The following is a 15081-nucleotide window of genomic DNA, read 5'->3' as shown; positions in this document are numbered from 1 at the left end:
GGACATCCACAAGTCTCAGGGCCTAAAAGGCCACCTTAATAATCTCCAGTAGAGGCATCTCAATACTCTGGTATAGTAAGGTAAAGTCCACCCAGTAAAACCATATCTGAATTTTTCACTTTTGTGACTGAGTAGCAATAAAGTTTTCAACTTCTCCTGTTTTTATCTTCACAGTTTTTAGGCAAAAAAACAGTAGAGGACTTCTTTTCCTACGCAAATGAGTTAAATCCTTGAATAAAACTACAGGCAAAGACATGTCACCTTTTAAAATATCTAAAACGCCCAAAAATGAGGGGTAAAACACTGTAATAAAAGCTGAATATTTGGAGAGAGAATTGATTGATGCCCACAAGTGAATGTGCCCTGCCAGTCCCTTAAAACCTGTAAGGAAACCATGGATGGAGATGGGAATATCTAATGTGGAGTTACAGTTTCAAAAGTCAAAACTTGTAAAGGTCAAACTATGCAGAATGTGGTACTCTAGGTGTTCATATATTGCACATATATTTAGTCTGGGAATGAAAAGATACTTTAGAAAGTTTTAATTAGTATGCCAAAAATCTATCCGGAGTCAAAAATAAACATCTAAAAAATCATCTTTTTGTTTAAAGAACTTATCAAAGAACATATATTGGGTATGCAGGACGATTGAACCATCAGTATAGGAATTAATTCTTCAGGTAAGAAAGGATAAACTGTGCAGTGTCCTAATGAGCAAGATAATATGTGTAAAAGGAATAGAGGGAATTAAAACACACCACTGCCAGCCCCAATCCAACAAAACATAGGTTTATTTTTCATTTTAAGATAGCCATGCACATCTAGTTGTATGAAAATAATTTAAATCAAAGAATTGGTCTGATTGCTTCCTGGGGTCAAGAAGGACATATTTACCCCTGTGAAAGAACACTGGTCATGGTCGCCTGTGGTAGTGGATATCACTTATCAGTTTTACCAAAATGAGACAAGCTTGTAGGAATTTTGCAGAGGTTTAACCCCTTGAAATAAACATAATGGTTCACGGATTACAAGGGGCATTATTAATCCTCAAAATGTTCCCTTTTCTATATACCTCTAGACATTTGGGACTAAAATCTGCAAGAAAACTATAATGGTAAGAAGAGTGCAGGGATCCGAGAGGAGTATTAGGTGGAATCAGAAGACTCATTATAGTTCAAGAACTATGAAACCATATGTCCTTTCTCATGTTTAGTGGTCTGTACGATTAGAAAGTTGTTCTATGTAAAGTATATAATGAAGATAGCATGCCACCTCGCAGCACATTCTATAACAGATGTTTACTAAAACAGTTACAGGACACAAAGGGCAAAGCTTGTAAAAAAGGGAAGTATGATGTTCAGTCACGGCCCTGGATGGGACTGTGTACTTATAGCATAGCTCTGAACCTGAATTTCTTGTGTACACATTTTTTTTTATTAAGTCCCTTGAGGTGAACAGTTACAAAGCTATGATTTGCCATATGTAATTGAACAAAATTGTGGCAAAGCAGAACATTCTCTGTATTTACTTAAACTAGCACTGTCATTCAATGCAGCAAGAGAATCATATGCACTGCTCATATGTCATTTGAAATCATTGAAGTTAATTTTAAAAGAACAAATGAAAGATGTCTGTATTAACCAAAAAAACTCTACTCTTGAGAGATATTCTTTTACCATACCAGTACCATAATGTTCCTTTATTGGTAAGATCTCTGCACTTAAGCTCCTGGGTCTGCATACGTGCTGTGAATGTTACACAAGGGTCTTACTGTTATGCTATATTATGGAAAATGCAAAAGAATGTTAGGACTTTGCAAAGGTAGGTGTGAACCATTAAAGCCTGAAGGTAAACAGCAGCAGAGTCTTGCAAGCAGCAGAGTCTTGCAAGGTGATCTTACTGTTGGTGTATCCAAGAATGATAAGAAGCAATCTGTGGTCAAAATGTTGCATTTGGGTGGACTGATGCTTTAGGTGACTTTCACATTTAGAATCACTCTATAAATCTGGCAATAGATTGAGCAATTTTCTTTCTTGCAACCACGGAAATTCGCTCAATTCCCCTATCAATACAGACAGTGTTGACAGGGAATCCCTCCTGCCGAGCCATTGTATTCTCCCAGCAGGGAGGCAGGGAGAGTCGTCCCCGCTGGGAGAAGACAGTAATTATTGCTAGTGACTATACCAGGAGCTAGCGATAATTGCATGCAAAATCCAGCAGGCTGGTTGCACTCAAGTTGATCAATCGATCAACTGGGTACAATCAATCTGCCCATACATGGTTTCGAATCTCGGCTGGTTCCTGCTGAAACGGCTGAGATTTAAACCGTCTACGGCCAACCTTAAACAATGCTTTCTTGGTAACCCATTAAATCCAGCTATGGACAACCACCAACCTTGTGTACTAATTCACATTAGCATTATGCAATTAGTAATTTAGTAATTCATACATTCAATGAGTGTGTAATTCCCTCCCAGAACAGGGGTTAACACAGATTACAAATGTATCAGGTGCACACACCCAGATATATAGTTCAACTGAAAACACAAATACCCACAGAGCCATATTGGGAGATGTCTGGGGAGTGTGCTTGATAAAACCTGTGTGTGAAAAAGCCCTTGTTGATTTACTGATGCTCAGCGATAAGTGGAAACTGTGAGTAGAAGTCACAAACGATTCAAGCTAAACCACGAAAGCACCTGGTACTTCACAGTTCCTGCATCTTGACGCCATGCACTCATTCTGTCTCAGGATACTGGCCCTGCTATTGAGCTTTACAGGTAAATAATAACTACAGCTTTGATAGAATCTGAATCGAATTTGAAAGATATATACAAAACCTTTGAACGCGGTTTTGATGTGGGTTTGACTAGTTCACAGAATTATTGTATCACTCCCAACTGAGTCTTAACCATATTGCAGACTTTAGAAGAAGATTGTTCAGACTGTCCGACTGCTAAAAAAGATGCATACCCATGTATACTTATATGTATGCAAGCTTTTTGTGGGTTATGCTTCAAATACCAAGGACATTTAAATAATGGCAGACAAGGTTGACCTGGTCAAAACAATTCTTTGACAGCAGCCTCCAGAGTTCATCTTTATTAAATAATGCACCCACAATGTAATGTAGACCCACAAAGCAATCAATTTCTGGCGGGGTTCTAACGAAGTGAGTAGACGTCTAAGGCGGTAGAGGTGGTTTCTCAAAATTGATAATGGTGTGACAGTAGAGATGGAACCAAAAATCTGATATCAAACAAAAAAAGAATTTTTCAATAGTAATAACAAAGCACTTTATTGAATACAATACACTTTGTGAAGTAGTGGGATTTAAAATTAGGGTTTGGTTTCTAATATTCTTTCCAAAAAATAATACTGTGTTGCATTAAAGAATGTGAGGTAACAATTTGTAAGTATTGTTCTTTATAATGTGTGGTAAGGAGCTCTAAAGTTACCATTGTGGCTGTTCCATTCCTAGGGAAATGTCAAAGTTACATATGGTGTTGACCGCTTTCAAGCTCCCATAACTCAGGATGTATGAAATAACATACTTAGGATGTACAGTGAGGGAAAAAAAAGTATTTGATTCCCTGCTGATTTTGTACGTTTGCTCACTGACAAAGAAATGATCAGTCTATAATTTTTATGGTAGGTTTATTTTAACAGTGAGAGACAGAATACCAACAAAAAAAATCTGGAAAATCGCATTTCAAAAAAGTTCTAAATTGATTTGCATTCTAATGGGTAAAATTAGTATTTGACCTCTTCACAAAACATGACTTAGTACTCGGTGTCAAAACTCATGTTGGCAATCAAAGAGGTCAGACGTTTCTTGTATTTTGCCACCAGGTTTGCATACTTCTCAGGAGGGATTTTGTCCAACTCCTCTTTGCAGATTCTCTCCAAGTCTTTAAGATTTCAAGGCTGACGTTTGGTAACTCGAACCTTCAGCTACCTCCACATATTTTTTATGACATTCATTTGTGGAGACTGGCTTGGCCACTCCAGGACCTTAATGTGCTTCTTCTTGAGTACCTCCTTTGTTGCCTTGGCGTGTGTTTTGGGTCATTGTAATGCTGGAATACCCATCCAGCATTGAGATCATTGACAAGATTCTCCCGTGTAGTTCTGGGCTGATTCCTCACCATTCTCATGATCATTGAAACTCCACGAGGTGAGATTCTGCATTGAGCCCCAGACCGAGGGAGATTGACAGTTATTTTGTGTTTCTTCCATTTGTGAATAGTCGCACCAACTGTTTTTACCCTCTCGCCAAGCTGCTTGGTGATGGTCTTGTAGCTCATTCCAGCCTTGTGTAAGTCTAAAATCTGCTCCCTAACATCCTTGGACAGCTCTTTGGTCTTGGCCATGGCAGAGAGATTGAAATATGATTGATTAATTGATTACTTCTTTGGACAGGTGTCTTTTATATAGGTAACAAGCTGAGATTAGGAGTACTCCCTTTAAGAGAGTGCTCCTAATCTCAGCTCGTTACCTTTATAGAAGACACCTGGGAGCCAGAAATCTTTATAATGAATTAAATACTATTTTCACTCATTAAAATGCAAATAAATTTATAACTTTTTTAAGTTGAATCTTTCTGGATATTTTGTTGTTATTCTGTCTCTCGCTGTTAAAATAAACCTACTATTAAAATTATAGACCCTTCATTTTTTTTGTCAGTGGGCAAACGTACAAAATCAGCAGGGGATCAAATACTTTTTTCCCTTACTGTATGTAAACAAATATCTGTATAAAATTGTTTAATGGGTTTTAAAATTATGGTTTGTTTTTTTTAATGTTCTTCCAAAAAAATAATATTGTGTTGATTTAAAGAATGCGAAGTACCGGGTAACAATTTGCAAGCATTGTCTTGTATAATGTGTAGTAAAGAGCCTAACTGCAAGCTTTCATGACTGAGATTGTATGAAAAAAATATACATAAAATATATGAATAAAAAACAAGTCTGTATATAATTGTTTAAGGACAAATAGTTAGGACATATAGTTTTGATTCATTGGATTTTAAATGTGAGATTTACTATCAATACAGACTTTTGCAAAAAAAAAAAAAAAAAACAGACCAGCTGTGACTAATTTAAGAATAATATAATCAGAATACATCTCAGAAATTGTAGCAAAATCTTATCTTTTAAGATATAAACCTTTCAAGGTATTTTCAGTTTTGTGTATTCTATAACACTCAAGAGATCTGCATTTAAATGACTAATAGGTTTTAGACAAATACAGTCAGGTCCATAAATATTGGGACATCGACACAATTCTAATCGTTTTAGCTCTATACACCACCACAATTGATTTGAAATGAAACAAACAAGATGTACTTTAACTGCAGACGTTCAGCTTTAATTTGAGGGTATTTGCATCCAAATCAGGTGAACAGTGTAGGAATTACAACAGTTTTTATATGTGCCTCTCACTTTTTAAGGGACCAAAAGTAATGGGACAATTGGCTGCTCAGCTGTTCCATGGCCAGGTGTGTGTTATTCCCTCATTATCCCATTTACAAGGAGCAGATAAAAGGTCCAGAGTTTATTTCAAGTGTGCTATTTGCATTTGGAATCTGTTGCTTTCAACTCTCAATATGAGATCCAAAGAGCTGTCACTATCAGTGAAGCAAGCCATCATTAGGCTGAAAAAAAAAAAACAAACCCATCAGAGAGATAGCAAAAACATTTGGTGTGGCCAAATCAACTGTTTTAACATTCTTAAAAAGTAAGATGAGCTCAGCAACACCAAAAGACCTGGAAGACCACGGAAAACAACTGTGGTGGATGACCGAAGAATTCTTTCCCTGGTGAAGAAAACACCCTTCACAGCAGTTGGCCAGCTCAAGAACAATCTCTAGGAGGTAGGTGTATGTGTGTCAAAGTCAACAATCAAGAGAACACTTCACCAGAGGGAATACAGAGGGTTCACCACAAGATGTAAACCATTGGTGAGCCTCAAAAACAGGAAGGCCAGATTAGAGTTTGCCAAACAACATCTAGAAAAGCCTTCACAGTTCTGGAACAACATCCTATGGACAGATGAGACCAAGATCAACTTGTACCAGAGTGATGGGAAGAGAAGAGTATGGAGAAGGAAAGGAACTGCTCATGAACCAAAGCATACCACCTCATTAGTGAAGCATGGTGGTGGTAGTGTCATAGCGTGGGCATGTATGGTTGCCAATGGAACTGGTTCTCTTGTTTTTATTGATGATGTGACTGCTGACAAAAGCAGCAGGATGAATTCTGAAGTGTTTCGGGCAATATTATCTGCTCATATTCAGCCAAATGCTTCAGAACTCATTGGATGGCGCTTCACAGTGCAGATGGACAATGACCCGAAGCATACTGCGAAAGCAACCAAAGAGTTTTTTAAGGGAAAGAAGTGGAACGTTATGCAATGGCCAAGTCAATCACCTCACCTGAATCCGATTGAGCATGCATTTCACTTGCTGAAGACAAAACTGAAGGGAAAATGCCCCAAGAACAAGCAGGAACCGAAGACAGTTGCAATAGAGGCCTGGCAGAGCATCACCAGGGATGAAACCCAGTGTCTTATGATGTCTATGCGTTCCAGACCTCAGGCTGTAATTGACTGCAAGGGATTTGCAACCAAGTATTAAAAAGTGAAAGTTTGATTTATGATTGTTAATCTGTCCCATTACTTTTGGTCCCTTTAAAAGTGGGAGGCACATATACAAACTGTTGTAATTCCTACACCGTTCACCTGATTTGGATGTAAATACCCTCAAATTAAAGCTGAAAGTCTGAAATAAAGCACATCTTGTTTGTTTCATTTCAAATCCATTGTGGTGGTGTATAGAGCCAAAAAGATTAGAATTGTTTAGATGTCCCAATATTTATGGACCTGACTGTATATAAATGACAAATGATGACCTGCATTGCAGGATATATGAGAGCTTTAAAGCAATTAATCTTGCCTGAGAATACCTAATACTTGTTATTTCTCTCCATAGGTTTGGCCCACTGTGTAACAGTGACAATACCAAACCCAGTAATCAATGTGACTGCAGGAAATAGTATCACTCTAAACTGTGCATATACCCTTTCATCCCTTTTTTCCACCAACACACAAAATTTGCTAATACAATGGAATCTCTTGGAAGCTCATTCACAACAGCAAATTCCTGTGAGTATAAAAGAATCAGCATTGTATGTATAATATTTTTTTCCAATATAGCCTTATGTTAGTAGACATACAGTATACTATTTTAAGATGACAACTCCATAAAAAAATGCCTTTTCAGCTTTGGTTGGTGCTGCTGGGTCACACTGCTAAAGTATTTGGTCTTTAACCCCCTCCTCACAAAGTTTTGAAGTGTATTACATTCTTGTATATTTATATTACCTTTTACAATTATTCTACATTACAAAGAATCCACCAAAAACAATGTTACACCAACATTTTAGAATGCTGGTGGTGAGACAATGCCACTAGATATCTAGAATGTTAGCATGTTATTCAGTTTTCCAGCAGTCGGGGCATTTCTAGGGAAATAAAAGACCTGGAGCAACGTGTGAACAGCTATGATAAGGCACTCTACTGAAAATGGTGGGTGTAGCCTAATTCCACTGGGAGGAGCTGGTCAAATAAAACCTAAGTCTACTCTGCTCTAGGTCCAGAATAAGTAAGGCACAAAGTGCAGGGGTCAGGAGTAGGTAACACACAGAGTGCTTACATCAGGAGTAAGTAATGTACTGAATATAGGGGTCAGGAGCATGTGACACATGGAGTGTAGGGGTCAAAAGTAAATAATGCAGACAGTGTCTCCCAAAACAAAATATTCTTCTCTCCTCCCAATATAGACCCCCTCCCACCCCCAGGACAAAACTGCACCCAGCATAAAGTCCCCCCTTCCTCTTTGAAATGTTTTTACTAGGCAACTTCAGTGCCCTGGGTCCTAACGCTGCAACAGCCTGTAATTTTTTTTGAATATGTCACTTATGCAGTTGCTGTCTTCTGTTTCTCCCTACTGGCCTGCCTGCCACCTGTGTGACCTGTAGCATAGAGACAAGTAGGTGTTTTTAGAGCCCTGCCCTCAGCTACAGGTCCGACAGACAGGCCAGTGGATGGGAAAGAATCTGACAAGTGCATAAATGTCATATTGAAGAAAAATATTGAGCACCCACCAGCAGATGCAGGGCCCCTCCCCAGCACTAGCTACACTCATGCTAGCAGTCACCCAAAGCCGAAATATAAGGCAAACTCCACTATTTGAGTTGAGTTGCCCTTTATCCTCCCTGGCGGTCTGATTATGTCAGCATTTCTGTGCTAAATGCGGTACATTCTTTTGCATGGAAATCTGTTGTTTTATATTTAAAAACTCACTTTCCCCTGCGATCCCCCACCATCCTCCCGCTGTCCTCCCAGCTGATGGCGGCACCTGTCTTCCGGTTCCCTTCCCTGCGAGCGTTGCGACGCAGGGGGGTGAAACCAACGGCAATTTCAAAAATATAAATACACTAAATTACATGATATAAAGTTGTGATCCTAACGCATTACACTGTATCATGCCATTTCACCACACGATTTCACCTGGTGACTTTCCCAGTGCTCTGCCTGTGCTTTTCCAGTTCTTTGTGCCTGGAAATTAGAGAACGACCATGGCACCCAAAAGGCGTTCTTTTTGCGCTTTTAGCTCTCGTTGTTTTCCAGTTTTTCTAAAAGCGCTTTTGCGCAAAAAGGACGCTTTTTGGGCGCCATGGTTGTTCGAAATTTTCCAGGCACAAAGCATTGGAAAAGCACAGGCAGGGCACTGGAAAAGTCACCAGGTGCAATCCTGTGCTGAAATGGCATGATACAGTGTAATCTGTTAGGATATCAGCTTTGTATCATGTCATTTGTGTATTTACACTTTTGAATTTGCCGCCGGTTCCACCCCCCTGTGTTGCAACGCTCGCAGGGAAGGAACCGGAAGGCAAGTGCAGGCAATCAGCCGTTCACAGAGCGGGGAGAGAGTGTAAGGACGCCGGGGAGGACGGTGGGGGAGAGCAGGGAAGGTGAGTAAAATTGCGGGGTAATCTCGAGTGTGGCTAGGGGTTACCGCTTTTGGTACTGAAAGTTAACCCCAAGCCACACTCTACCGCTAAGGAGGTTAACAAAGTAATCTTAAAGGAGTTTCAGTTTTTAACAATAAATTCTGATTGGTATGTATTGCCATGCTGCATTTCTGACCTCAAAGATCTTGTGAGTTTGAGGATACTCCTCTAAAATTGCTGATTAACAGAGGATTGCAGAAGGTTAATATCCCAATGCTGACTGGAACATCACCAAGTGTTTTAAATTTCTCTGTGGAAAATCTGACTGTGGAAAATCCCTTTAAATATAAAACAAAGCAGGATCCTGGGGGACTTTCCTGAAGACTTAATGCTGCCGGTCTGAATTGTGAAATTCGCTCCGCAGCCACCCCAGAGATGTAGGAATTGGCTCCATTGAGAGCATAGCACACTCTCCTATCATGCAAATTGAATGTGGGGAAACCCACATTCAATTCGCACTAGTGTGAACCCAGCCTTATCACTAGCAAGCTTAACAGAATATCATACATGCAAGGATCTGAAAACACACTGTGGAAGATTCATTTTTTATGCCACAGCATTTAGAATTAATTTTTTTTTTAATTTTATGACACTCCTGTTAGGAATTTGTGTTTAAGAAGCAAATTGTGTAAAAGCTGATTGTTCGCTTTCATTTGGACACAGAAACAATTTAGCTTTAATACAGTTTTATTAATTCAGTAAAAGAAAGACGTACTTGTGCATTAACAGACAATACCTTACCAAAGGTACTTAAATTACTGAATGAACAAGGGGCTTTATGCATAAGAGCCATACAAAGCAAAAAAACGAGGTGTGACATAGATACAATTTAGACAGCAAGTAGTTAGTCTCATTCAAAGCTTGTGTTTTGTAATGTTGAAGACGTTCCATAGCTTCTCCAATCCACTTCTTAAGTTCTAATAGATGTCAGGAAATACCCCAGCATTTATATCAAAGAAAGTTGGGTACACCGTGGTGTGTTAGTGAGCAAATAACACACTAAGGCCAATGTGAAAGAGAACGGTTAATTAAGAAAGTCCCAACAATGTAAAATTAGGCCTGGTGGGTACTCACAGCCAGCCAGAGCCACATACAAAACAATAGCAGAGGAGCATTATCTGCAGCGAGGAACAGGAATGTGACCTGGCTGGTCCACACCCAAATGGGTGGCTTCCTGGCAGGAAATAGCTTAATACCTGAGCTTTCCTTACTCCTCTGGAACCTTTCCCTGCTGCTATATGCTGTCCCTGACATGCAAGGAACCTGTCCCTAATCTAACCACTCGCACAATGTGCACCATATCAGGGGGCCAGGGCCTTAAATAAGCTCTGCCCTTACGGAAGATGGCTGCGGAGGTTATAACAGGCATCAGCTTCCAACTAGACAGCTGTTCCCCTTGCGACTGCAAAAAATAATAGAGGAACCCAGTTCCTCGCTTCTTCCCTCCCTTTCTGTACTGACACTGCGGTCAAGCGTCACCTGCAGTAGGGAGTACGGACCACATCTGCCAACACTCCCCCCGTCCCCCGTTTGTCAGATGCATCAAAATCTATTAAGGAACAACACACACAACAGTAAGGAACATACTATAGTGACAGCAGAAAAACAAGCTCAAACAACATAATCAGAGTACTTTGCAGGGAGCTGCCCAGGGTTAGACCGAATTTGGCGGCGGGCCTCACTGTCCTCTGTGGGGTTACCCTCAGAACCGTCATCTTCTGCATGTGGTTATGCATCCATGAGGGAGTCAGCAGTCAGTCCAAGGAGTCAGCAGGACTTGTAGCCTCTGGGATTAATACCCCGGAACTGTCCATAGATGAGTCAGCAGTGCTCTCCTTCTTTGGATGAGCTGGTGGTTGATGGCTGAGCTTCATGGGAGGCAGATGCCACTCGAAGGGGACTTCGAGTTTTTGTCCTCTCTGTCTGTGACATGCTTGGCGGAACAATCCCCACTCAGCACGCAAAGTCTCAGCAGATTGCTGTGGAGCTGCTTCTTGATGGGGTCAGGGCCTTGTGAGACCACATTGTACACAGGGGTCAGTGGAAACGTTTATTTCTCCACCCGACAGGGAGTGTACTCCCACTTAGGTTTCAGCTTGCTGCCTCTCCCCCGACACGCCAAGGTCATTGCGGGAATCAACCATCAAATGTGGCTCCTTGCAGCTTCTTGTGGCCCCAATAGGCAGGGACTGCGCAACCTCTTGAAGGGGCACCTAAAATTGATTTATGTTTTATATAATTTGACTGCTTAAGTGAACAGCCTATACATTTCTATATCTTGGCAACCTTGCTTTAGTTACTGCAATCCTTGTATTATAATTCAGTGTTGAAACTTTTTGCAGTAAAAATTTTTTGAACATGTAGTTTATGGATTTAGGTAACCTTCATAAATGAATGCATGCTTTAAAAGTTCATGGTGGTATTTACACAAGTTTATTTACTTGATGAAATGTCTTAAAATTTCTTGAAGGTTATCTAAAAGCCAAAACTTTTTTTAAAACAATTTTAGAAGGAGTGGTAAATGGTAGAACTCATGACAGGTTTCTATGTGTTCATACTAGGAAGATTCATCCTATATATTTGTCCTAGTAATTAATAAAATGGGGAAAGAGAAGAAATCTCCTAGTAAGGACAGTGATGACTGTATAATAGAGATTTCCTCCTTGTTGTTTCTATAGGAGATGACAGATAAAAAAACTGACAGGGATTTTATCTATTTCCCACTCCACCATAAATGACAAAAGTGTTGGCTTTAGGATTACTTTAAATAATGCAATTTACTTTGTAAAATAATTAATTATGAATAAACACCCTGATTTATTGTTAAATAGCAAATGTACACTGAAAATCTGGTATTAAGCCAAAGAACATGAAAATACCTGTTTTGTTCATATCAGCCAATCAGATTTTAGCTACATTTTTAGTGCAGTTAAAAGAAGTTAAATACTTCTTCGTATCCCTTTCCTTCAACTTTCATAAATGATTTCCAGTGTACTAACTTACAATGTTTAATTTAAGGAAATATATCTGAAAATGTTACATTGAAATGTAGTTTTTAAGCATGTTAAACACAAAATAGACTTTTTGTACAAGGGATTTCCATTTCTGAATGTGTTAAATCTCATATTACTGAAAGGTCTATTTTATAGTGAATGTTCAGATGCTGGTACTATTTTATATTCCATATGGCTGGTGTTAGGGGCTAAGTGAGGCACAGTAGCGTGGACTTTGGACTTGCTGGATATTCAGCTTGTATTTGATTTCTCTTTGTGACGAGTTGTGATTTGTTAATCTCCGAGCAACCATATATATAGGTTTCTGGGCCCTAAAATGTGTTGATAGTTCTAGTGCAGTTTAGCATTTAGGTCTTTGAAGGTTTACCTAATCAAACAGAAAGAGGCTTTATTTTTTTAAACAGTATAATAAACAGAAACATGATTTATATTTTAAAATGGCCATCAAAATAATGCTTCCAGCAGCAAATCGAAAAAAATGCTTTTATCTAACACAAATAACAGAAGCCGGCTTATCCTCAACACAAAGAAAATAAAATAATGTCTCACCAACTCAGGGGTTTTACCCACAGGAGGGATTATCACTGTCCAGAGAACTTTGACTATTTCCCAGCAAAAACAAACCTTAGCAGTGTTCACCAACTCAGCAGTTCAAAGAGCTTTCTCTGTTCACGCTCAACTTCAACTACTCCGCGTGTGCTTTGGAGTTTCCTGAATTGAACCCCCTCTTACAGGTTTAGTAACCCTCTCCTGGCTCTTCAAAAGACTATAATACAAATAATGTGAAGATATTTTGTCCATCCCTGGTGTCCTGTACATCTACCCCCCTCCCCGCATTAGCCCTGAACCACCTTTGCATTAGCATGCTTTGTTTTTTCCAGGCATGGGGCATAGTTCAACACCAAACTGCATCTCCTGCCTAGCAGAAAGAACTGCAGAGTGTCCAGAGACAATTTTAAAGCCAAGCATTCTTGTTTCACCACATCATAGTTTTTCTTGGCAGCCACCATTTACTGCTAATATAAACCTTGGCATGCTCTTCCTCATTGACCTCTTGAGACAAGACTGCTCCAAAACCTTCAGCTAAAACATCTGTCTGAACCAAAAATTCCTGGGGAAAAAAACAGGGCAACCAGCAATGGCTTTTAGTATAGCGCGGCCTTAGCCTTCAGTAAAATGTCTTCCACTGAATCATCACTTACTTCCTGCTCTTTGTTAGGTCAGTGGAGCAGTTATGGTGGAACAGTTGGGGGAAAGTGGTTGGTAGTATCCAACTGAGCCCGGGAATGCTTAAACCTTTTTCTTCCTTAAGCCAGTTCTAATCATGTATGGCATCTACGTTGCTTAACTGGGCATTCATGAGATCCTATAGCCACAATATACCCCTGATACCTTGCTTCTTCAATTCCAAATGCACATTTCTCAGGGTTGACAGTAAAACCCCTTCTCCTCAAAGAGTCTAACACTGCTTTAACCAGGGAAGATGGAACCCCCAATCTGTGCTGAAGAAAAACTTTGCTATCCAGGGTGTAGCAATTTATCCTTTTCCATTTGAAGGGCAACAGTGGCAGAATGAAACCCAAATGCAATTCTAGAATTGGCACCAAGAAGTGGAAATGTGATTTTCCCCCTGGCTTCTTTGGCCCAGAGTATCTGCCAGTGATGGGGTCCAGTGTAGTTATTCACTTGATGGGGTCCAGTGTAGTTATTCATTTGGCTGGTCCCAAACCTTCTATTAATTTGTCCACCTGGGTCATGGGATTTCACAACAAACTTAGATACTCCATTGAGTTTTCTAAAGTCTTTGCAGAGTTGTAAGGTGCATTTGGGCTTGGTACTAATGCAAGTGTGCTTGACCTTCACTCTGTGATTCTTTAATGACCTTGAGTGCTAGCATTTCCTAAGTTATTTTTAGATGGCCTTTTTAGGAACTTCAGCAATGGTAAATGTTTTCACATGGATCTTCACAATGTGTTCTGTGAGGATGACATGTTCGATGTCCTGGCAGGTCTAAAACCTTTTTTCTTTCTTTCTCTAAAAATGCCTTTGCTTCTTTAGTTTGTGACCTGGATAGGATGGTAGCAAGCTTCACACAGGAAAGATCAACTTGGGACCCTAGATGGGCATTAACCAAAGCAGACACTTGTTACTGGTCTCTCCGGGGGTTTCAGTGGGTTCACATGGTACATTTGGTAGAATTTTATTTTTCCAGGCTGATGTACCCTTTGGTTTAATACCTTAACTTTTCCACATACTGAAATGGTTCCTGCATTTGGCCAAGAATTTACTTTCTACTGTAGGTATTAGTAATATCTGGTTCTCTTAGGAGTGCAGAAATCTATATAGTACCATTAAATTCTAATTCAACTTCAAAAAGGGTGTAATAGTATTACACACATAACAAAGAATATACATTGAAACATTCTAATTGAAATGGCAGTAAAATTATATTTGTTCCCAAATATTTTAACACAATCACTAAAAATATCCACCATAAAAAAAGTTGTTTTATGTGTTGAACAATCATGGGGATTTAGAATATGTACCATTTTTTAATACCAGCAGAGTTCATTCACTTGTGCGCATGCACGTAAAGATTTTAATGGGTCACTCCAAGTTAATCCAGCAATTGTGGACTGAAGGAACATGAAAAAGTGACTGTAATAGTTATTAATTAATATTTTTTTTTTTTTTATAAATTCGTTATTAATTAATATTTTGATGCCATCATCCTCTGATCATCTATCTAAAAGAAATGATTTGAGTAACTTCTATGACCTGAAATTTGATCTGCGGCTATTATCCCCACTAGCTGCAAGCACAAGGGCCCATTATGGTCTGTTAAGCAATCTGCATTTAGTTTGTATGTTCCTTTTTATACAGTATGATCTTGATGGGAACGTTAAATTGCATGCTTCTTTGGACCACAGTATGGTGTTTCATACACTTAATATGTAGGAAAGAATATAGACACACATGCTTGCATTTCTTAA

General features: G+C 39.3%; 1 protein-coding gene across 1 annotated transcript in view; it reads left to right on the top strand.

Moving 5' to 3' along the window:
- Positions 1-15081, top strand: part of VSIG1 (V-set and immunoglobulin domain containing 1) — a gene marked incomplete at both ends in the record, with an annotated part of 159258 nt that overhangs the window by 105238 nt on the left and 38939 nt on the right. Inside the window, 2 exons of the mRNA XM_082264180.1 lie at positions 2714-2780; positions 6992-7164. Coding sequence (XP_082120306.1) covers positions 2714-2780; positions 6992-7164 — 240 coding nt within the window. The remainder of the gene's footprint in view (positions 1-2713; positions 2781-6991; positions 7165-15081) is intronic.

Source organism: Pelophylax lessonae, assembly GCF_965119305.1.
Source record: "Pelophylax lessonae genome assembly, chromosome: 7".
Classification (NCBI taxonomy): Eukaryota; Metazoa; Chordata; class Amphibia; order Anura; family Ranidae; genus Pelophylax; species Pelophylax lessonae.
The sequence above is the reverse complement of the archived record's forward strand: the minus strand, read 5'-3'. Positions and strand labels throughout refer to the sequence as shown.